This window comes from Melanerpes formicivorus, unplaced genomic scaffold (assembly GCF_026170545.1).
Source record: "Melanerpes formicivorus ecotype bairdi unplaced genomic scaffold, bMelFor1.0.p_v2 SCAF_2037, whole genome shotgun sequence".
Taxonomy (NCBI): Eukaryota; Metazoa; Chordata; class Aves; order Piciformes; family Picidae; genus Melanerpes; species Melanerpes formicivorus.
Genome location: NW_027144388.1, coordinates 7,279 through 31,173, shown reverse-complemented (window position 1 = coordinate 31,173; position 23,895 = coordinate 7,279). Strand labels below are relative to the sequence as shown.

The 23,895-nt window shown below is 50.0% G+C and overlaps 1 protein-coding gene across 1 annotated transcript; it reads right to left on the bottom strand.

Annotated features, from left to right (window-relative positions):
* Positions 1 to 840: 840 nt before the first annotated feature.
* LOC137461398 (fibronectin type-III domain-containing protein 3a-like) lies at positions 841 to 23,620 on the bottom strand. Its single transcript, XM_068171142.1, has 5 exons — positions 23,551 to 23,620; positions 13,106 to 13,182; positions 6,133 to 6,370; positions 3,649 to 3,921; positions 841 to 1,418 (listed from the first exon to the last, which is right to left on the bottom strand). Exons 1-5 carry the CDS (start codon positions 23,555 to 23,557, stop codon positions 1,348 to 1,350), a joined length of 666 nt encoding a protein of 221 aa, XP_068027243.1. The 5' UTR covers positions 23,558 to 23,620; the 3' UTR covers positions 841 to 1,347.
* Between the last annotated feature and the right edge of the window lie 275 nt (positions 23,621 to 23,895).

The window sequence follows — 23,895 nt, the reverse complement described above, 5'->3', positions numbered from 1 at the left end:
GAGCAGCCAGGCAGAGAGGGACTTGGGGGGACTGGTTGATAGTAGGCTGAACATGAGCCTGCAGTGTGCCCAGGTGGCCAAGAAGGCCAATGGCATCCTGGCCTGCATCAGGAAGAGTGTGGCCAGCAGGAGCAGGGAGGTCATTCTGCCCCTGGACACTGCACTGGTTAGGCCACACCTTGAGTCCTGTGTCCAGTTCTGGGCCCCTCAGTTTAGGAAAGAGGTTGAGTTGCTGGAAGGTGTCCAGAGAAAGGCAACAAAGCTGGGGAGAGGTCTGGAGCACAGCCCTGTGAGGAGAGGCTGAGGGAGCTGGGGTTGCTTAGCCTGGAGAAGAGGAGGCTCAGGGGAGACCTTCTTGCTCTCTACAATTCCCTGAAGGGAGGTTGTGGACAGGCAGAGGTTGGTCTCTTCTCCCAGGCAACCAGCACCAGAACAAGAGGATACAGTCTCAAGCTGTGCCAGGGGAGGTTTAGGCTGGATGTTAGGAAGAAATTCTTCCCAGCAAGAGAGATTGGCCATTGGAATGTGCTGCCAGGTGGGTGGTGGAGTCACCATCACTGGAGGTGTTTAGGAAGAGCCTGGATGAGGCACTTGGTGCCATGGTTTAGTTGATTAGATGGTGTTGGGTGATAGGTTGAACTCAATCTCTGAGGTCTTTTCCAACCTGGTCTGGTCTATTCTATTCTATTCAAGATGACTCAAGGCTGGGGCATTAAAATTGGGACCAGGCTGTCTGGGAGCTGAAGGCTTGTTTTAACATCTGAGGAGGAATTGGTAGATTTTCAAGCATGTAAGTCAGCAGCCCACAGCTGACAGTCACTTTCCTTAGCACATTTTATGCCTCTCTTCCCTGGAGGTGCCAGAGACTAAGGAGGAATCTGCCACAATTCTTCTTTACTTTTCAGATAAGGTTTTCCAAGGCCTCATTTTTAGTAAGGTTTTCCAAATCTGAGGCATCCCTCAGGCCTAGAGATATTTGGGGTGCAAAACCCATGTCCTGAGCAGTTAACACTGAACAATGCCACAGCAATGTGAGAGCAGATGTTACAGGAAGAGATCATTGTGTTGCTGGCAACATCACAAGCTCTTTCTAGCTGTGTTTTCTGTAATTCCCTCAGTTTCAGAGAGCAGACAGGAAGAAGAATTCCACACAATAAGCATCCAGGCAATTTCAGCTTCATAAATGTTAATACACTACAAATGACTTTGGTCATTTACACTGCAGTGACTGGAAGTTAAGCACAGTTTCCTTTAGGGGGGGAATTCAAGATCCTTCAAACCTGGAGAGAAAAGGAGGTGTAGCTGTGTGGAGCAAGCAGCAGTCACATCCTGGTTTTATGGGAAGCTTTATGTACTTACCACTGGCTTGGCTATGGTAGAGAGAAGTGCTTCAAGTGCTTTTGTTTCTTCATCCTTTTCTTAAAACACAAAAGCAAAGCAAACAGAGAGCAGACATGAATATTGTTCAGTGACTCCACAGTGAAACAGCTCTTCAGATTCAACCCCTGCACACAAACCAAAGCTTTCACCAGGCAGAACACCAAGTGCCATTCACCTAGGGCAACTTAAAACCAAAAAGGCTTCCCAAGAAGTTCATAGTATCATAGTATCAGTCAGGGTTGGAAGGGACCACAAGGATCAGCTAGTTCCAGCCCCCCTGCCATGGGCAGGGACACCCCACACTACATCAGCCTGGCCACAGCCTCAGCCAGCCTGGCCTTAAACACCTCCAGGGACAGGGCCCCAACCACCTCCCTGCACAACCCATTCCAGGGCTTCACCACTCTCCTGGGGAAGAACTTCCTCCTCCCCTCCAGCCTCAATCTCCCCACCTCCAGCTTCATTCCATTCCCCCTAGTCCTAGCACTCCCTCAGATCCTGAGCAGTTCCTCCCCAGCCTTCCTGTAGGCCCCCTTCAGATCCTGGAAGGCCACAATTATGAACCTATTTCTCAATCTGTTGCATGACTTCTGGACTACAGAAAGCCTGATTAACCTTTATTCATCTGTAGCTTTAAACAAGATGCTGCTCTGCACAACCTCAGCTCTTGCCCAGGACATTTCCTGTAGATGTCTCTTTGGATGTAGATGCAGAATCTGATTCCAGTATCTGAAGGGGGCTACAAGAAGGCTGGGGAGGGACTGCTCAGGATCTCAGGTCGTGATAGGACTAGGGGGAATGGAATGAAGCTGGAGGTGGGGAGATTGAGGCTGGAGGGGAGGAGGAAGTTCTTCCCCATGAGAGTGGTGAAGCCCTGGAATGGGTTGTGCAGGGAGGTGGTTGGGGCCCTGTCCCTGGAGGTGTTTAAGCCCAGGCTGGCTGAGGCTCTGGCCAGGCTGATGTAGTGTGGGGTGTCCCTGCCCATGGCAGGGGGGTTGGAACTAGATGATCCTTGTGGTCCCTTCCAACCCTGACTGATTCTATGATACTATACTGAAGTTACAGTAGATTAAATAAGTTAGAACACATCAGCTGGAAGACTCCTGGTAACACAACTGGCTTCCCTCAGCTGCAAATCAAACCTTAGCTTAGGTTTCAGTTGCATCTCAGGGAAAAAAATCTAAGCTTTAGAATAGAATAGAATAGACCAGGTTGGAAGAGACCTTTGAGATCATCATGTCCAACCTATCATCCAACACCACCTAAACAACTAACCCATGGCACCAAGCACCCTGTCAAGTCTCCTCCTGAACACCTCCAGTGATGGTGACTCCACCACCTCCCCAGGCAGCCCATTCCAATGGGCAATCACTCTCTCTGTATAGAACTTCCTCCTAACCTCCAACCTAAACCTCCCCTGGTGCAGCCTGAGACTGTGTCCTCTTGTTCTGGTGCTGGCTGCCTGGGAGAAGAGACCAACCTCTGCCTGTCTACAACCTCCCTTAAGGTAGTTGTAGAGCAATAAGGCCTCCCCTGAGCCTCCTCCTCTCCAGGCAATCACAAGTCTAATTTGCTATCACAAGTCTCATTCTCAGCACATAATTTGTGCAAATGTCTCCTGAATGAAACAATTCTGAGAAGAAGACTCTTGCATTTGTCATGTAAAATACTTCTCAGGAACTGTTAACATTAACTCCATGTCACACATATGCAACAGCACACTTCATCACCTGTGCCTCATGCACCAGAAAGTAAACTGATGCCGAGGCAAAGGTCACTCTGGGACTATGGTGATGAGTATCCATCCAAGTTTGGAGAAACAGTTCTCAACTCATGAATTCAGGTTACAGAATTAACCAGCTTGGAAGAGACCTCTGAGATCATTGAGTCCAACCTATCACCCAACACCATCTAATCAACTAAACCATGGCACCAAGTGCCTCAGCCAGGCTCTTCCTAAACACCTCCAGGGATGGGGACTCCACCTCCTCCCTGGGCAGCACATTCCAATGGCCAATCTCTCTTGCCCCCCATCTGAGCTCTTAAATCCCAGTTATGGCTCAAACCACCACAACATGTCAGGGGTTCTGCTCTTGTTCCAGTGTGATGAGCAGGCCAACTGCCCTAAATTCCATTCTCTGTAAGTCAGGGCAGCTGTGGGCTACTACTCAACTTCAAGACTGTCCAAGGGTGGTGTTCTACTTACTAATGCTACACTCAGCTGGACACTGGAGTTGCATAACACATGTTATTGTTGTGCATACTTACCTTCTACCTCTGTCTCTGTCTGAGAGCTGCTTTTTCCTTTACCCAAGGCCTTGCTTTTGGCAGAACCTGTGCTTATACTGGCTGCCTCCTGTCCTTTTGCAAGCCCATTATGCTCACTTGTGGGAGAAGGACATTTCTGAGGGGATGCTGGAGGACTGTTTAACTTCTCCTTCTGAGTGCCATGTCGATCCTTCAGTTTCTTTTGTAGCCTTTCATATGTTTTACTGGACCTTTCATCTCTGAAGTTGGATCTTCCATGAGCAGGCAGAGTATCTGAAGGGAAAAATACAATCACAAAGAAAAATCACTAAAGACAGAATATAACTAACAATCCATTTCAAAATGCTATGTGTGTTAAGGGCACACTTGTGTAGAATCACCTCTCTGCTCCTGTTACAAAACTGAAGTGTCCCAGAGGTAAACTGACACACAATATGTGGACATCAACAACTGCTTGAACTATGCATAAGTTGTTGGTTTTTTGCCTCTAATCTTCCTTCAGCACAGGATAATGTCAGAACAGGGTAAAAAAAGTGTTTTATTTAGAATACACCATTATTGACAGCATTTATTTAGAATAAACCAGACCAGGTTGGAAGAGACCTTCAAGATCATCGTGTCCAACCCATCAACCAATCCAACCCACCTAAACAACTAACCCATGGCACCAAGCACCCCAGCAAGTCTCCTCCTGAACACCTCCAGGGATGGTGACTCCACCACCTCCCCAGGCAGCACATTCCAATGGGCAATCACTCTCTCTGGGAAGAACTTCCTCCTAACATCCAGCCTGAACCTCCCCTGGCGCAGCCTGAGACTGTGTCCTCTTGTTCTGGTGCTGGCTGCCTGGGAGAAGAGACCAACCTCTGCCTGTCTACAACTTCCCTTCAGGGAGTTGTAGAGAGCAAGAAGGTCTCCCCTGAGCTTCCTCTTCTCCAGGCTAAGCAACCCCAGCTCCCTCAGCCTCTCCTCACAGGGCTGTGTTCCAAACCCCTCCCCAGCTTTGTTGCCCTTCTCTGGACACCTTCCAGCAAGTCAACCTCCTTCCTAAACTGAGGGGCCCAGAACTGGACACAGGACTCAAGGTGTGGCCTAACCAGTGCAGTGTCCAGGGGCAGAATGACCTCCCTGCTCCTGCTGGCCACACTCTTCCTGATGCAGGCCAGGATGCCATTGGCCCTCCTGACTGCCTGGGCACACTGCAGGCTCATGTTCAGCCTACCATCAACCAGCACCCCCAGGACCCTCTCTGCCTGGCTGCTCTCAGCCACTCTGACCCCAGCCTGTAGCTCTGCCTGGGGTTGCTGTGGCCAATGTGCAGAACCTGGCACTTGGATGTGTTCAATCTCCTGCCCTTGGACTCTGCCCATCTGTCCAGCCTGTCCAGGTCCCTCTGCAGAGCCTCTCTACCCTCCAGCAGATCAACTCCTGCCCCCAGCTTGGTGTCATCAGCAAATTTACTGCTGATGGACTCAATGCCCTCATCCAGATCATCAATGAAGATGTTAAAGAGCACAGGGCCCAGCACTGATCCCTGGGGCACACCACTGGTGCCTGGCTGCCAGCTGGCTGTGGCACCATTCACCACCACTCTCTGGGCTCAGCCTCCAGCCAGTTCCTAACCCAGCTCAGAGTGCTGCTGTCCAAGCCAGGGGCTGACAGCTTGGCCAGGAGTTTGCTGTGGGGGATGGTGTCAAAGGCCTTGCTGAGGTCCAGGTAGACTACATGGCATGGCATGGCAGGAGGTTTGCTCTTCCACTGAATAAAAAACACAGGAATTTTAAACTTTGAAATGCAACTAGAGCTCTGACTTTAAGGGTGCCTCAGCAGAAACCAAGAGGGAAAGCCCGCACAGAAGCACAGTGCAACTGAAAGACACTGTTAAGACTGTGTCATTCCATTCCCCCTAGTCCTAGCACTCCCTCAGATCCTGAGCAGTCCCTCCCCAGCCTTCCTGGAGCCCCCTTCAGATCCTGGAAGGCCACAATGAGGTCACCTGGGAGCCTTCTCTTCTCCAGACTGAACAGCCCCAACTCCTTCAGTCTGGCCTCACAGGAGAGGTGCTCCAGCCCTCTGCTCATCCTCCTGGCCCTTCTCTGGACACCTTCCAGCACCTCCACATCCCTCTCAGAATAGGGGCTCCAGAACTGGAGGCAGGACTCCAGGTGGGGTCTCAGCAGAGCTGAGCAGAGGGGGAGGATCACCTCCCTTGCCCTGCTGGCCACACTTCTCCTGATGCAGCCCAGGATCTGATTGGCTTTGTGGGCTGCAAGTGCACACTGAGAGCTCCTGTGCTGCCTGTTTAATGGAGCCCTGACTAGGCAAGTCAAATTAATTCAGAGAACATCTTCTGGAATAACAAGCTTCAGTAAGAACAAGGCCTCATAAAACTGCTGTGTGAAGCCCATCAGTGTAACAGATGCTGGAAACAAGCACAGCAGTCTTCTCTTGCACAGAACAGGCAGTGTTTGCTGAGCTACTTACCCAGATCACCATACACTTGTGAGGTGTGGTACTGGGGAATGTACTGCGTTGCCATATCACCAGCTCCGCTCACAGGTGAGTATATATGCCGTGGTGGAGGGGGGATCATGGCTGGAAGAGGAAGGAAGCCTGGCAGTGGGGGATGTGGAGGCCTGTGTATCACTGTGTGACCACCAGGATGAAACTCTGGAGCCTGGGGAACCACCACAACCCTTCGAACACCGTTGTCCTCGATAACCTGTGCAGTGAGAGAGACAGCATGTCTTGAAAGAGAAATGCCAGCTGGGAAGGCATCTTTCTGTAGGCACTTAAACATAACCCAGGAACAGCTGCAGCCTTACACTCCAGAAGGGTAACACAGGAGGATATCAGAAGAAAAAAACCCACACCTATAGGACAACTTAAGGGCTATCTACATTCATACAATCAATAAGGTTGGAAAAGACCTCAGAGATCATCAAGTCCAACCTAGCACCCAACACCTCAGGAATAACTAAACCATGGCTCCAAGTGCCACATCCAATCCTTTGTTGAACACCTCCAGGGATGGGGACTCCACCACCTCCCTGGGCAGCACATTCCAATGGGGAACAACTCTCTCACTGAAGAACTTTCTCCTCACTTCCAGCCTAAACCTCCCCTGGTGCAGCTTGAGACTGTGTCCTCTTGTTCAGATGCTGGTTGCCTGGGACAAGAGACCAACCCCCACCTGGCTACAACCACCCTTTAGGTAGTTGTAGAGGGCAATGAGGTCTCCCCTGAGCCTCCTCTTCTCCAGGCTAAGCAACCCCAGCTCCCTCAGGCTCTCCTCACAGGGCTGTGCTCCAAACCCCTCCCCAGCTTTGTTGCCCTTCTCTGGACATGTTCAAGTGTCTCAATGTCCTTCTTAAACTGAGGGGCCCAGAACTGGACACAGTATCATGTAAGCTAATGTATGGCATGAGCTTAGCTTCTCCCCAAGGTCCTGTTTCCAGTCTCATTCACATTGCTTATATGTTACACTGTTCCTCAAATTTGCTCTGGAGTACAGAAAGGCCACACCTTGAGTCCTGTGTCCAGTTCTGGGCCCCTCAGTTTAGGAAAGATGTTGAGTTGCTGGAAGGTGTCCAGAGAAGGGCAACAAAGCTGGGGAGGGGTCTGGAGCACAGCCCTGTGAGGAGAGGCTGAGGGAGCTGGGGTTGCTTAGCCTGGAGAGGAGGAGGCTCAGGGGAGACCTTCTTGCTCTCTGCAACTACCTGAAGGGAGGTTGTAGACAGGCAGAGGTTGGTCTCTTCTCCCAGGCACCCAGCACCAGAACAAGAGGACACAGTCTCAAGCTGTGCCAGGGGAGGTTTAGGCTGGATGTTAGGAAGAAATCCTTCCTAGAGAGAGAGATTGGCCACTGGAATGTGCTGCCCAGGGAGGTGGTGGAGTCACCATCCCTGGAGGTGTTTAGGAAGAGCCTGGATGAGGCACTTGGTGCCATGGTTTAGTTGATCAGATGGTGTTGGGTGCTAGGTTGGACTTGATGATCTTGAAGGTCTCTTCCAACCTGGTTAATTCTATTCTATTCTAATAGTCTCAGAAACAGACACCAAATTCATGGCAGCAGAGACCTTAGGTTTCATAGCAGACAATGAAGAGCTTGACAAGTCTGTAGCTGTGCCTCTAAGGCTAACATCAGGTTGGTGGTAGGCCTCTAGCAGGCAACTGTAGAGATAAAAGCCCTCCAAAATACAGCAAGAGCATCACTTCAAGTACTGAATTTTAAGTTAAATAAGTATCAAGACATCTCTTACCCTGATTGTGCTAGCAAAACATGTAGTTCTGGCAGAGGCCTGTTTGCTTGAGTGAACCAACCAAACAGCACTGGAAAACTCACTACAGGGTGTGAGAGTACAGGCAGCTTAGAGAGGATGAATAATAGAAGTGATTTCTTTCAGAGTTCTACAACTACAATTCCAGAAGAAGAGGAAAGGCAAAGTAAATCAGCTTATGAATTGCTTTCCATTTATGTGCTACAAGACAAATCAATAGGCTTTATTCTGCAGTCATCCCCCATGTCTAGCAGAGGACAGCAAGCTGTATCAGTGCCCAACAGGGACTGCAGGAAGCAGAGGCATAATAGAACTAAATGAAAATGAATAAAGGTTATGCTGAAGTTGCTCTTCCAGGCTGATGCCTTTAGATGTTTAGCTGCTTTACAATTTCTCTCAACAATATACCTGCAGTTGCTGCCTTTTTTTAGAATGGAATAGAAAGGAATAGACCAGGTTGGAAGAGACCTTCAAGATCATCGTGTCCAACCCATCAACCAATCCAACCCACCCAAACAGCTAACCCATGGCACCAAGCACCCCAGCAAGTCTCCTCCTGAACACCTCCAATGATGGTGACTCCACCACCTCCCCAGGCAGCCCATTCCAATGGGCAATCACTCTCTCTGTGTAGAACTTCTTCCTAACATCCAGCCTAAACCTCCCCTGGTGCAGCCTGAGACTGTGTCCTCTTGTTCTGGTGCTGGCTGCCTGGGAGAAGAGACCAACCCCCACCTGGCTGCAACCTCCCTACAGGGAGTTGTGGACAGCAAGAAGGTCTCCCCTGAGCCTCCTCTTCTCCAGGCTAAGCAACCCCAGCTCCCTCAGCCTCTCCTCACAGGGCTGTGCTCCAAACCCCTCACCAACTTTGTTGCCCTTCTCTGGACACCTTCCAGCAACTCAACATCTTTCCTAAACTGAGGGCCCCAGAACTGGACACAGGACTCAAGGTGTGGCCTAACCAGTGCAGTGTACAGGGGCAGAATGACCTCCCTGCTCCTGCTGGCCACACTCTTCCTGATGCAGGCCAGGATGCTATTGGCCCTCCTGGCTGCCTGGGCACACTGCAGGCTCATGTTCAGCCTACCATCAACCAGCACCCCCAGGTCCCTCTCTGCCTGGCTGCTCTCAGCCACTCTGGCCCCAGCCTGTAGCACTGCCTGGGGTTGTTGTGGCCAATGTGCAGAACCTGGCACTTGGATGTGTTCAATCTGCTGCCCTTGGCCTCTGCCCATCTGTCCAGCCTGCCCAGGTCCCTCTGCAGAGTCTCTCTACCCTTGATGCACTATGCCTGCAGAAACCAAGGTGGTTACCTTGCTGGGACTGCATTAAGTCTGGGATAACTCTTCGCTCAAACAGCGCTAGACTTGCCTGTTTGCTAGGCTGCTACAAAGTCATCTGGCTTGTAACAGAAACTTGAACCATAAACCCTGCTGGCTGGTATGTTTTGTCAGCAGTAAATACTTCAGAAACCTTATAAACCACAGGTTTTCCTGGACTATGATACTTCTACCCAGATGAAAACAGCAGACATGACCTCATTCCACCTGTACTCTGCGCTGGATAGATGTGAGGCACCTTCAGACCAAAAGTCAGAGAGCTCTGTTAGCACAACACCTGCTTGCACTCCCAAGCTCCAATGAAAGCAAGCCTCAGCAAGGCCCAATCCTTCAGTCTGTCTACTGCAGGTTGCCCTCAAAGGGCAGATAAATTCCTTTTGTAGGTACTACACAGACTGGCACAGGTTACACAACTGTTTAAACATGAAGTCCTTAATTCCAGTTGATTAAGTGCTCAGGAAATGAGGTAGAATTCAGAATTTCTCTTGTCACAAACATCCTTTCACTTGAAAAATGATGATTTTTAACAGGAATCAAGACATTTTACTATGACCTAAAGAGACTTCCATTCTGAGTGTTTCTTTCTGCCTGTTTGGGAACTCAACTATGATGGATGTGCAAAGCAACTTACAGTTTTCAACACATGAAAGGTAAAAGCAGAGAGTACTCATTTCCCTAACAGCCTTTTCTTTTACTAGAGGACAACTTCTGTGTGCTCTTTGGATCAGTCCAACACCTGCCTGGCACTGTGGAGTTTTTGGTTGCATTTCACATGTTGTAATCTCTTATAGAATAGAATAAACCAGGTTGGAAGAGACCTTCAAGATCATCACATCCAACCTATCACCCAACACCACCTGATCAACTAACCCATGGCACCAAGCACCCCATCAAGTCTCCTCCTGAACACCTCCAGTGATGGTGACTCCACCACCTCCCCAGGCAGCCCATTCCAATGGGCAATCACTCTCTCTGTGTAGAACTTCTTCCTTAAAATTCAGTACTTGAAGTGATGCTCTTGATGTATTTTGGAGGTCTTTTATCTCTACAGTTGCCTGGTAGAGGCCTACCACCAACCTGATGTTTGCTTTAGAGGCACAGCTACAGACTTGTCAAGCTCTTCATTGTCTGCTATGAAACTTAAGGTCTCTGCTGCCATGAATTTGGTGTCTGTTTCTGAGGCTATTAGAATAGAATAGAATTAACCAGGTTGGAAGAGACCTTCAAGATCATCAAGTCCAACCTAGCACCCAACACCATCTGATCAACTAAACCATGGCACCAAGTGCCTCATCCAGGCTCTTCCTAAACACCTCCAGGGATGGTGACTCCACCACCTCCCTGGGCAGCACATTCCAATGGCCAATCTCTCTCTCTAGGAAGGATTTCTTCCTTACCTCCAGCCTAAACCTCCCCTGGCACAGCTTGAGACTGTGTCCTCTTGTTCTGGTGCTGCTTGCCTGGGAGAAGAGACCAACCCCCAGCTGGCTACAACCTCCCTTCAGGGAGTTGTAGGAAGCAATAAGGTCACCCCTGAGCCTCCTCTTCTCCAGGCTAAGCAAGCACAGCTCCCTCAGCCTCTCCTCCTAGGCTTGTGTTCCAAGCCCCTCACCAACTTTGGTGGCCTTCTCTGGACACATTCCAGCGAGTCTATATCCTTCCTAAACTGAGGAGCCCATAACTGGGCCCCAAACTGTACACCCTGGGATGCATGGCAGTTCAGTGGGTGACTGGTCACAACAAAGGTGATGGAGTCACCATCACTGGAGGTGTTTAGGAAGAGCCTAGATGGGGCACTTGGTGCCATGGTTGAGTTGATTAGATGGTGCTGGGTGCTAGGTTGGACTTGATGATCTCAAAGGTCTTTTCCAACCTGGTTAATTCTATTCTACTCCATTTCCCTGGGCAGCCTGTTCCAGTCTTTGGGAACCCTTTCAGTATATTGGTAGGATCTTGTGTACATCCTTTCCAAAGCATTCTTTGGATTTTCTTACTCTCTCTGATTCCTTCTTTCTGATATGAAAAACAGTTCAGAGCCACATCTCACTTTTGAGCTGCTGACCAAGGGGCTTGTGATGCAGCCAGTGGGAAGAAGCAGTGGTGCTGTACTCAGGCTCACCAAGAATGATGCCAGTCACGAGGTGATGCTGTGCAAACACACCTTATCCTGATTGCACCTTGTTTATTCCCAAGCCCAGAATCCTGCTGCTGCTGCTACCAAGAGCATGACCTTCATGAAAGAGGCTCCAATCACTGCACCAAACAACACATGGTGTAAAAGGCACCTATTGATTTGCAAGCTCCCCATGTGAGTAGACTCAATGATCTCAAAGGTCTCTTCCAACCTGGTTAATTCTATTCTATGAAGGATTTACATTATGGAGAATTGTATTCACCTGCTCTAATTCACAGGTCTGCCCTACTAACCCCCAGACTTGTTCCACAGTTGAGGGAAAGAGAGAGACACCATCTGGCAGGCCACACATCTCCTTACAATACAGGTTTCAAGATCTGCCAAGAGGAATCATCCTCTTGATCTGTGTTAGAGGATACCCAGGTTATCTGGCTCACATTTCATTTACAAGCCCCTATTACAAGAGGGATGTGGAGGTGCTGGAACATGTCCAGAGCAGGGCCAGAGGATGAGCAGAGGGCTGGAGCACCTCTCCTGTGAGGACAGACTGAAGGAGTTGGGGCTGTTCAGTCTGGAGAAGAGAAGGCTCCCAGGTGACCTCATTGTGGCCTTCCAGGATCTGAAGGGGGCTCCAGGAAGGCTGGGGAGGGACTGCTCAGGATCTCAGGGAGTGCTAGGACTAGGGGGAATGGAATGAAGCTGGAGGTGGGGAGATTGAGGCTGGAGGTGAGGAGGAAGTTCTTCCCCATGAGAGTGGTGAAGCCCTGGAATGGGTTGTGCAGGGAGGTGGTCGAGGCCCTGTCCCTGGAGGTGTTTAAGGCCAGGCTGGCTGAGGCTGTGGCCAGGCTGATGTAGTGTGGGGTGTCCCTGCCCATGGCAGGGGGGTTGGAACTAGATGATCCTTGTGGTGCCTTCCAACCCTGAATGAAACTACGAAACTATGACTTAGTGAGAAAATGAGAGCTTCATTTTATGATAGGATGTGGAAACATTTATTGTGTGATCATTTATCCCAAATGGACAGCTGACATTTTTTTCCCATGTTGTTTGGTACACATTTTACTCCTTACCTGCAGGGACCTCCCCATACATGAACTATTAGCATACATAAGGTTATATTGCTGCCAAGAGATGAAGTCTGCTAACACAGAGATCAGGACAAGTCCTATACAGTGAGCTATCTGGGTCACAACTGCATCTTATGTTCTAGGACATTAGGATGCTCAACTCAACAAGGAACTGTGCTTTTAGTCTCATGTAAGTAGTTAATATGCAACTAAACAGGCACACATACAGCATGAGAAGGCTCCCACCCAAAGCTACTACATAACATCTCCCCTTATGTACTTGCTTGACTTTAGTGACTCTGAAACTTGGCACAGCTTACTGATTAGCTATTATGGCTTTACTCCCATAATATGCATTAGAAGAGAGCAGAAGAGAGCAGAAGAGAGCAGAAGAGAGCAGAAGAGAGCAGAAGAGAGCAGAAGAGAACCAGGTTGGAAGTAACCTTTGAGATCATAAAGTCCAACCTTCTGGTGTAATGGTAAAACGAAGAGAGTAGGATAGAGTAGGATAGAGTAGGATAGAGTAGGATAGAGTAGGATGTGACCTTTGAGATCAAGTCCAACCTTCTGATGTAATGGTAGAATGAATATAGAAGAGAACAGAAGAGAACAGAAGAATCAAATGAAGAGACATACCTGTGGGGCATATCCAGGAGGCACATAAATAGTAGGCACTGAACCATTTGGGGACATCATTGGAACCTGAGCAGGACCTAAGTGGGTCAGAGAAACAGTACAGCAGCATTTAATAATCTGAGCCAGCTGAAAGAACATATTGAACTGCCAAGGCTGTGGAAAATGTACAAGATAACATGGATAAACAAAGGCAAGGAACTGCACAGGGGTACAGCAAAGGGCACTGCTACAAACCTACGAAACAGGGAATAAAACAGACATGAAACACAAAAAAATTAATTAATCAGCAGGTATTTCTTCCTCATTTGTCAGTGAGCTCACAGAAGATATCAAGTGAAAGCTTTTTACTAGGTGACAAGTCCAAAGAAGGGCCCCAAGATGAAAAGAAAGTGAACTTGGAAAAAACGAGGGGGCCCCAACCCTTGAGGTGGAAAAAAAAGGAGCCCCAAAGCTGGAGGGGAGGAAAAAAAACAAAGGGGCCCCAACCCCTTGAGGGGATGGGAAAAAAAACAAAGGAGCCCCAACCCCTTGAGGGGATGGGAAAAAAAAAAGGGGGCCAAAACTTTGAGGGGAAAAAAAAAAGGGGCCAAAACCTTGAGGGAAAAAAAGGGCCAACCCTTTGAAACAAACAAACCAGAACAATGTTTGAAACACCCTGCTGAAAGCACACAGCATTCAATCAAGAGTTGCACAGACAATTCCTTACAAAACTGCAGCTCTTGTACTGCAGCCTTGTCATCTAAAGCAGCCTCAGTACCACAGGAGTGGGAGGTGGCAAGCAGGACTTGAGGTCTCAGGGGAAAGCCACTGCATTAGATCTATTACATTAAATCTACTCCTACTACTGGGGGAAAGTTGTGGTAGCATGATGATCCCTGCACCAAGCAAACCAGAAAGAACAGAGTTTGTAGACACTCAGCTACCTAAGTATGACACAATGCTACGGCTGCACCCAAAGAGTGGCTGTCCATGGCTCCATGGCCCAGTGGAGGCCAGGGACAAGCAGAGTCCCTCAGGGATCACTCCTGGCACCAGGCTTGGTCAACATCTCTGTGGGTGCCATGGACAGTGGCACTGAGTGCAGCCTCAGCAGGTTTGCTGATGACACCAAGCTGTGTGGTGCAGCAGACAGGCTGGAGGGAAGGGAGGCCATCCAGAGGGACCTGGACAGGCTGGAGAGGTGGGCACAAGCCAACCTCAGGAGGTTCAACAAGAGCAAGGGCAGGGTCCTGCAGCTGGCTGGAGGCAATCCCAGGCACAAAAGCAGGCTGGGCAGGGACTGGCTGGAAAGCAGCCCTGAGGAGAGAGCCTTGGGGGTGCTGGGGGAGGAGAAGCTCACCAGGAGCTCTCAGTGTGCACTTGCAGCCCACAAAGCCAATCAGATCCTGGGCTGCATCAGGAGAAGTGTGGCCAGCAGGGCAAGGGAGATGATTCTCCCCCTCTGCTCAGCTCTGGGGAGACCCCACCTGGAGTCCTGCCTTCAGTTCTGGAGCCCCTATTGCAAGAGGGATGTGGAGGTGCTGGAAGGTGTCCAGAGAAGGGCCAGGAGGATGAGCAGAGGGCTGGAGCACCTCTGCTGTGAGGACAGACTGAAGGAGTTGGGGCTGTTCAGTCTGGAGAAGAGAAGGCTCCCAGGTGACCTCATTGTGGCCTTCCAGGATCTGAAGGGGGCTACAGGAAGGCTGGGGAGGGACTGCTGAGGATGTCAGGGAGTGCTAGGACTAGGGGGAATGGAATGAAGCTGGAGGTGGGGAGATTGAGGCTGGAGGTGAGGAGGAAGTTCTTCCCCATGAGAGTGGTGAAGCCCTGGAATGGGTTGTCCAGGGAGGTGGTTGGGGCCCTGTCCCTGGAGGTGTTTAAGCCCAGGCTGGCTGAGGCTGTGGCCAGGCTGATGTAGTGTGGAGTGTCCCTGCCCATGGCAGGGGGGTTGGAACTAGCTGATCCTTGTGGTCCCTTCCAACCCTGAATGATGCTATGATACTATGACACAAAGGGAATGTGCTCCTGTGGCATTTCTAGATAACACACTGCTTGCAAAGTGAAACCTTAAAAGAGCATGGGGAGGCTTGCACTTTCAGACAGCTTTTGACAGTCCTGCCCACTCTAAAAGAAGTGATGATAAGGTTACCTTTGATTAAAAGGAAAAAGGGAAAAGCCTTTTAATGAATAACTAAGTGGCTTGAAAACAGGAAACAAAGAGAAGCCATCAGCGCTCCAAGAGCAGTCCCCTAGGGTTGTAAACAAGAACCTGTTCAATGTATTAACTCAACTTTTGGAAGAGGAAATGAATGGCAAGCTGACAAAGTTTGGTGTGCTTTCAGAGAGCTGCAAAGGACCTCCTAATATTCAATGACCAGACAAAACAGCAGGAAAAAAAAAGAGTGTCCTATAGAAGTGCACAGAAATGCAGGCGGGCAGAAATCAGAAGTATTTATTTACAGTGGCAAACCACAAGTTAGCTGCCAAGAAACAGACTATGGACTTCACACAGGCATTTCTAAGAAAACACCAGATGCTGGGCCCCATCCTCTTTAACATCTTTATTGATGATCTGGATGAGGGCATTGAGTCCATCATCAGTAAATTTGCTGATGACACCAAGCTGGGGGCAGGAGTTGATCTGCTGGAGGGTAGAGAGGCTCTGCAGAGGGACCTGGACAGGCTGGACAGATGGGCAGAGGCCAAGGGCAGGAGATTGAACACATCCAAGTGCCAGGTGCTGCACATTGGCCACAGCAACCCCATGCAGTGCTACAGGCTGGGGTCAGAGTGGCTGAGAGCAGCCAGGCAGAAAGGGACCTGGGGGTGCTGGCTGATGGCAGGCTGAACATGAGCCTGCAGTGTGCCCAGGTGGCCAAGAGAGCAAATGGCATCCTGGCCTGCATCAGGAAGAGTGTGGCCAGCAGGAGCAGGGAGGTCATTCTGCCCCTGGACACTGCACTGGTTAGGCCACACCTTGAGTCCTGTGTCCAGTTCTGGGCCCCTCAGTTTAGGAAGGAGGTTGACTTGCTGGAAGGTGTCCAGAGAAGAGCAACAAAGTTGGTGAGGGGTTTGGAACACAGCCCTGTGAGGAGAGGCTGAGGGAGCTGGGGTTGCTTAGCCTGGAGAAGAGGAGGCTCAGGGGAGACCTTATTGCTCTCTACAACTACCTGAAGGGAGGTTGTAGACAGGCAGAGGTTGGTCTCTTCTCCCAGGCAACCAGCACCAGAACAAGAGGACACAGTCTCAGGCTGTGCCAGGGAAGGTTTAGGCTGGAGGTTAGGAAGAAGTTCTATACAGAGAGAGTGATTGCCCATTGGAATGGGCTGCCTGGGGAGGTGGTGGAGTCACCATTGCTGGAGGTGTTCAGGAGGAGACTTGCTGGGGTGCTGGGTGCCATGGGTTAGTTGTTTAGGTGGGTTGGATTGGTTGATGGGTCGGACACAATGATCTTGAAGGTCTCTTCCAACCTGGTTTATTATTCCATTCTATTATTCTATTTTATTACTGTTCAATGGCATTAAAACTAATTACTGACACAGCAAAGAACAAGCAGAAAACATTGCAACACTCTGGTATCAATCTATGCTGTATCTCAATACATTTGAGTGCTGCATTTGCCTCCAGCCTTTCAAGAACAGAGAATTAGGAAAGGACCAAAAGAAGCAAAGTTTACAGCAGCTTTCTACCTGTTTACTTGGAAAAAAACAATTAAAGGGACCACAATTCTTCCATCTGAAACTGGCTACAATATGAAAGGGCTAGCAGCAGAGGAATAGCAAAAGAGCTGCTTAAAAACAACAGCAGCCACCACCCAAACCAACATGCAAAAGCCTACCCCCCCCAACAACCAACACAATTTAACAAACCAACACATCCACAAATTGCCCCAAAATGGCAAGACAGATCATTCACCACTTCTGATATGCAAAACTCAGAGACATTAATCACTTGTAGAGCAGATACTGGAATTCCTCATGGAACACACAGCTAAACTGTAATTCCTTGCTCTAAGGCTATTGTGGAACCTAAACATTGGGCTCAAAAGAAATCAAACAAACCATAGAATCATGTAAGGGTTTGAGATAGAAGGGACCCTCAAAGATCACCTAGTCCAAAGGCCCTACAGTGAGCAGGAACATCAGGTTGCCCAGAGCCCTGCTGAGCTTGGCTATCTCCAAGAATGGGGCCTCAACGACTTCCCTGAGCAGTATCACAGAATCACCAAGGTTGGAAGAGACCTCAAAGATCATCAAGTCCAAGCTATCACCACAGACCTCATGACTAGACCATGGCACCAAGTGCCACATCCAACACCTTCAGGGATGGTGACTCCACCACCTCCCTGGGCAGCACATTCCAATGATGAATGACTCTCAGTGAAGAACTTTCTCCTTACCTCGAGCCTAAACTTCCCCTGGTGCAGCTTGAGACTGTGTCCTCTTGTTCTGGTGCTGGTTGCTACAGAGAAGAGACCAACTCCTTCCTGGCTATAACCTCCCTTCAGGTAGTTGTAGAGAGCAAGAAGGTCTCACCTGAGCCTCCTCTTCTCCAGGCTAGGCAACCCCAGCTCCCTCGGCCTCTCCTCACAGGCCTTGTGCTCTGGGTGTACTTAATCTGTTCAGAGCATTACTCACTATACCTCCTTCAGGTAGCTGTAGAGGACAATGAGGTATCAAAATCCCATAAATATTACTTATGGCTCAGGAAACTACAAATGAAGTTATTCCTGTGTGCCTGCCCTATACTTACATGTTAGAACAGAAGAGAACAGAAGAGAACAGAAGAGAACAGAAGAGAACAGAAGAGAACAGAAGAGAACAGAAGAGAACAGAAGAGAACAGAAGAGAACAGAAGAGAACAGAAGAGAACAGACCTTTAAGTATTTGACACTGGCCTCTATCAGAGGAAGCAAACTGGCACAGGCTTCCAGAGGGACTGCCTACAGACATCTTTACATTCTTGGGTTTAAAGGCAACAATTGCTGAAGCAAAACTGCAACAGGCCATAACCTGATTAGGTTTGGTGGCAAGCAAATAATGTTGGAGCTCAGGCACTCCAGGCTAAATCTCCAATTTAGTTTAGGCAAGACACAAAAAAACCCATTCAAAAACACCAATCCAACTCTCAGTCAAGTTTGAGTAATACTTCTGAAAGGGCATTCAGAGTTCCACATTAATGTTTAATAAACCCCAGCAAGACCTGCAGATGTAAAGTACTAAGTAACTGCACAGTCTAGGATGTAAGATTAGAGCAGCTCATTCTGGGAACAACGAGCCTGACAGAAAATAAAGATAACTATGTCTGAATGCCAAAAGGAACAGAGCCCCATCTTTAATAAAAAGCAGCATATGATCATAGTAAGCTGAACATGAGGCAGCAGAGTGCCCAGGGGGACAAGAAGGCCAACGGCATCCTGGCCTGCATCAGGAACAGTGTGGCCAGCAGCAGCAGGGAGGTCATTGTGACCCTGTGCACAGCACTGCTTAGGCCACACCTTGAGTCCTGTGTCCAGTTCTGGGCCCCTCAGGTTAGGGAAGATGTTGAGTTGCTGGAAGGTGTCCAGAGAAGGGCAACAAAGCTGGGGAGGGGTTTGGAGCACAGCCCTGTGAGGAGAGGCTGAGGGAGCTGGGGTTGCTTAGCCTGGAAAGGAGGAGGCTCAGAGGAGACCTTCTTGCTGTCCACAACTCCCTGAAGGGAGGTTGCAGCCAGGAGGGGGTTGGTCTCTTCTCCCAGGCAGCCAGCACCAGAACAAGAGGGCATAATCTCAAGCTGCACCAGGGGAGGTTTAGGCTGGATATTAGGAAGGAATTCATCAGAGAAAGACAGATTGGCCATTGGAATGTGCTGCCCAGGGAGGTGGTGGAGTCACCATCCCTGGAGGTGTTTAGGAAGAGACTTGATGGGGTGCTTGGTGCCATGGTTTAGTTGATTAGATGGTGTTGGGTGATAGATTGGACTTGATGATCTCGAAGGTCTCTTCCAACCTGGTTAATTCTATTCTATCTGACTTGATTACACATACTATGGGCTTTTTAGAATGAGATACATAAGTTTTGAAGTGCATTACCTAACAAGAACCACAGCTTTATTTCTGACTGTTCAACCTTTTTGTTTTCTCCACTTCCTCTTGCCACCTCTTAATTTGTAAAGACACCATCCACCTCAACCCTGTCAGAGCTTGAGAATTTTACACCTCTGCACAGCTGAAGGGCTAGCGAGCTGCAGGCTAACATGGCCTGCATTCATCCTCCTTCTATTTATTTGCTTTTTCAGGAAGCATTGGTAAGCACAAAAGGGTGAGAGGCAGTAGATAGTCTATTGCTGCATACAGAATAGAATTAACCAGGTTGGAAAATACCTCAGAGATTGAGTCCAACCTATCACCCAACACCATCTAATCAACTAAACCATGGCACCAAGTGCCTCATCCAGGCTCTTCCTAAACACCTCCAGTGCTGATGACTCCACCACCTCCCTGGGCAGCACATTCCAATGGCCAATCTCTCTTTCTCTGATGAATTCCTTCCTAATATCCAGCCTAAACCTCCCCTGGTGCAGCTTGAGATTATGCCCTCTTGTTCTGGTGCTGGCTGCCTGGGAGAAGAGACCAACCCCCACCTGGCTACAACCTCCCTTCAGGGAGCCTCCTCTTCTCCAGGCTAAGCAACCCCAGCTCCCTCAGCCTCTCCTCACAGGGCTGTGCTCCAGACCCCTCCCCAGCTTTGTTGCCCTTCTCTGGACACCTTCCAGCAACTCAACCTCCTTCCTAAACTGAGGGGCCCAGAACTCTAACACGCACAGCCCATTTCTCCTTGAACTGGTGGGTATCTCTCTCTGGCTTTTTTGTTTTGCTTTGAACATCTAAAGAATATTGTTTACCAATCTTTTTTTTAAAGCTTGCTTTAATCTCTCAAACAAACAGCCACTTATCTCCAATCCAGTACAAAGGTTGATCCAGAAAGCCCAGTTTCAGTATACCCACAATCTAGTAGCCACAAAAAGGCTGTATGTGAACCTGAGGGAAAAAACATTTTAGTGTTTGATAACTTGCATCCCATTTCTAGCACTTTAAAATCCCAGAATTGATGGAAAAATAGAATAGAATAGAACAAACCAGGTTGGAAGAGACCTTCAAGATCATCGCGTCCAACCTATCATCCAACGCCACCCAACCAACTAAACCATGCAACCAAGCACCCTGTGAGGTCTCCTCCTGAACACCTCCAGTGATGGTGACTCCACCACCTCCCCAGGCAGCCCATTCCAATGGGCAATCACTCTCTCTGTATAGAACTTTCTCCTGACCTCCAGCCTAAACCTCCCCTGGCACAGCCTGAGACTGTGTCCTCTTGTTCTGGTGCTGCTTGCCTGGGAGAAGAGACCAACCTCTGCCTGTCTACAACCTCCCTTCAGGTAATTGTAGAGAGCAATAAATTTCACCCCTGAGTCTCCTCTTCTCCAGGTTAAGCAACCCCAGCTCCCTCAGCCTCTCCTCACAGGGCTGTGTTCCAAGCCCCTCACCAACCAAATAGTTGTAGCATTTGAGATGTAAGGGTGGTATTTACTTCTGATTAGATGTCCAGGTGTGGATGTGGAATCAAATCATGTTGCAGAGCAACATAACAGAAAACAGACAGCATGTAAAAAAACAAAGCTGTTGGGACTACAAATAATGACCACAGTATCACACAGTATAACTGAGGTTGGAAGAGACCTCGAGGATGCCATGCTCTAGTCATGGGGTCTGTGTTGATAGGTTGGATTCGATGATCCTTGAGGTCCCTTCCAACCTAAGTTATACTGTGATACTGTGATCATCGAGTCCAACCTGTCACCACAGACCTCATGACTAAACCATGACACCAAGTGCCACATCCAATCCCCTCTTGAACACCTCCAGGGATGGTGACTCCACCACCTCCCTGGGCAGCATATTCCAATGACGAACAACTCTCTCAGTGAAGAACTTTCCTCCTCACCTCCAGTCTAAACCACCCGTGGCACAGCTTGAGACTGTCCCCTTGTTCTGGTGCTGGTTGCCTGGGAGAAGATCATTACATTACTGATCAAAATGACTGATTTCTTGATGGAAAGCATATTGCTACCTGCTAAAATGTATAAAGCCTAAAACAACCACAAAAAAAAACCTCAACAAAAACAGCCCAAAGAAACTTTCTTGTATGTAAAGATACAAAGCTGATATGCTATAAAAGCAGGTATTGTTTAAAGACAACTAATGTGAAGACCTTGCTTCTACTTCAGTGGAATGCACTGCAAGAGGAATTTTAATGCATTTATGGCTAGAGTGAATAGAATAGAATAGACCAGGTTGGAAGAGACCTTCAAGATCATCGTGTCCAACCTATCATCCAACACCACCCAACCAACTAAACCATGCAACCAAGCACCCTGTCAAGTCTCCTCCTGAACACCTCCAGTGAGGGTGACTACACCACCTCCCCGGGCAGCCCATTCCAATGGGCAATCACTCTCTCTGTATAGAACTTCTTCCTAACATCCAGCCTAAACCTCCCCTGGTGCAGCCTGAGACTGTGTCCTCTTGTTCTGGTGCTGGCTGCCTGGGAGATGACACCAACCTCTGCCTGTCTACAACCTCCCTTCAGGTAATTGTATAGAGCAATAAATTTCACCCCTGAGTCTCCTCTTCTCCAAGCTAAGCAACCCCAGCTCCCTCAGCCTCTCCTCCCAGGGCTGTGTTCCAAGCCCCTCACCAACTTCGTTGCCCTTCTCTGGACACGCTCCAGCAAGTCAACATCAGCAAGTGGTGCATGTTAAAGCCACTGTGCTTTACCATGAGGTCAGACTGTGAAGAACAAGCAAACAACAGCATCAAAGCTTCAGGTTAAGCAAACAGTTTTCTGCACTGCCCATAAATAGAACTGCCTGCACCCAAATCACTATCCCATAGATGTTGATGATTTGACTGTTTTCAGAAGGTTTTGGATCTTCTGTGCACTTCCAGTTACTCTTTTATGTAAGAAGTGGAAAAGAAGGATTGTGGAAGAGAAAACAAACAGATAACTGTGTTTTATACTTTATTATTGAAAAATAACTTGTCAGACACAGTAGAGGTTGAACTAAATGGAACCAATGAAACAAATAGAGGACACAGTCTCAGGCTGTGCTAGGGGAAGCTTAGGCTGGAGGTGAGGAGAAAGTTCTTCATAGGAAGAGTCATTGGAATGTGCTGCCCAGGGAGGTGGTGGAGTCACTATCCCTGGAGGTGGACGTGGCACTTGGTGCCATGGATTAGTTAGTCCTGAGGTGTTGGGTGCTAGGTTGGACTTGATGATCTCTGAGATCTTTTCCAACCTTATTGATTCTATGAAACACATAACTGTGTTACACTTTATTACTGCAAAATAACTCATCAAATACAGCAGAGGTTTAACTAAATGGAGCCAACGAAACAAATGCTTCACCACACTTTGTTTGTTCTACAGTTTGCTTTCGCTGCTAGGAAAGGAAACACTTGCCACGTCTCTCTGTAACCTTTTTATCTTGAGTTTTAAGGAGTAAAACTGACAACCCAGGTGCCTAGCAGGGGTCACACAAAACTTAATGGAATACGTTCCCAAACAGGAAATAAAACAGCAACCCGGAAGGTGCAGCTCCCCTCCCAGAAAGCAGCAGGTGAAGTTCTCCAACGTGTCTCTTTGATCAGACGGTAAAAGCCTCGTTGCGCTCATTACGGCCACCATAAAACGTGCAGTAAAATTAACAGCCCTGCAAAAATCGCCGGGACCGTGACGAGCTGCTCTAAACATAGTAACTGCCGAGGATGGGAGGATACCACTGCCGCCGCCTGCCTCGCAGACACACGGCTTCTTTCCCTTTTAATCGCTGAGCACCGCTTCATGTTAAGTCGCCCCTACAAAACCCTGGGGAGGGCGCGCACACCTCCAGCCTGCCCGAGCGCTGCCCGAGCGCTGCCCGAGCGCTGCCCGAGCGCTGCCCGAGCGCTGCCCGAGCGCTGCCCGAGCGCTGCCCGAGCGCTGCCCGAGCGCTGCCCGAGCGCTGCCCGAGCGCTGCCCGAGCGCTGCCCGAGCGCTGCCCGAGCGCTGCCCGAGCGCTGCCCGAGCGCTGCCCGAGCGCTGCCCTCGCTCCCCACCGGCCCGGGCGCATACTCTTCCGGGGCAGTGACCGCCCACCGCTCCGCTCTCATAAACCCCCGGCTGGCCATGGCCTCCCGGCGCGGAGGCTGCCTGCTGCCCTGCAGGCCGCCGCGGTGCCCTAGGCCCGGCCATCCGCCTCCCCGCAGAGCTTGCCGCCCCTCCTCGAGAGAGGGCTTGGCAGCGCTCGGACCCCCCTCGTCTTTCTTTCGCCGGCTTTCCCCCGTCCGCCACCGCCGCACTGGCCGCGGGGGCTGCCCGCAGCGCCGCGCCCTGCCCTGCTGCCGTGTGTCGCGGCGGCGGCCGAGCCGGGCGGCCGGGAGACCTTACCGCTCATTTCGGGCCGGGCCAGGGCCGGGGCCGGGGCCGGGCGGGCAGCTGCTCCCCGGCGCGCGGCGGCGGGCGGGGCAGCGGCGGCGGGCGGGGCGGCTCGCTCAGGTGCACGGCTGCCCGCGCCGCCCCGCCCCGCCCCGCGGCCCGCTGCGCGCCGCTCCGCCCTGCCCGGGCCGCGCCGGGCACCCCGGCCGCCAGCCAGCCAGGCGGGCAGCCAGCCCAGCGGCCAGCCGGCGCAAGCGGCGACGAGGCCTAGGCTTCAAGGGGCGGGCGCGGCGGCAGGCCTGCAGGCACCACCATCCCTGCCTGAGCCCGTCCCGCAGGACTGCTGCTCGGGCTCCT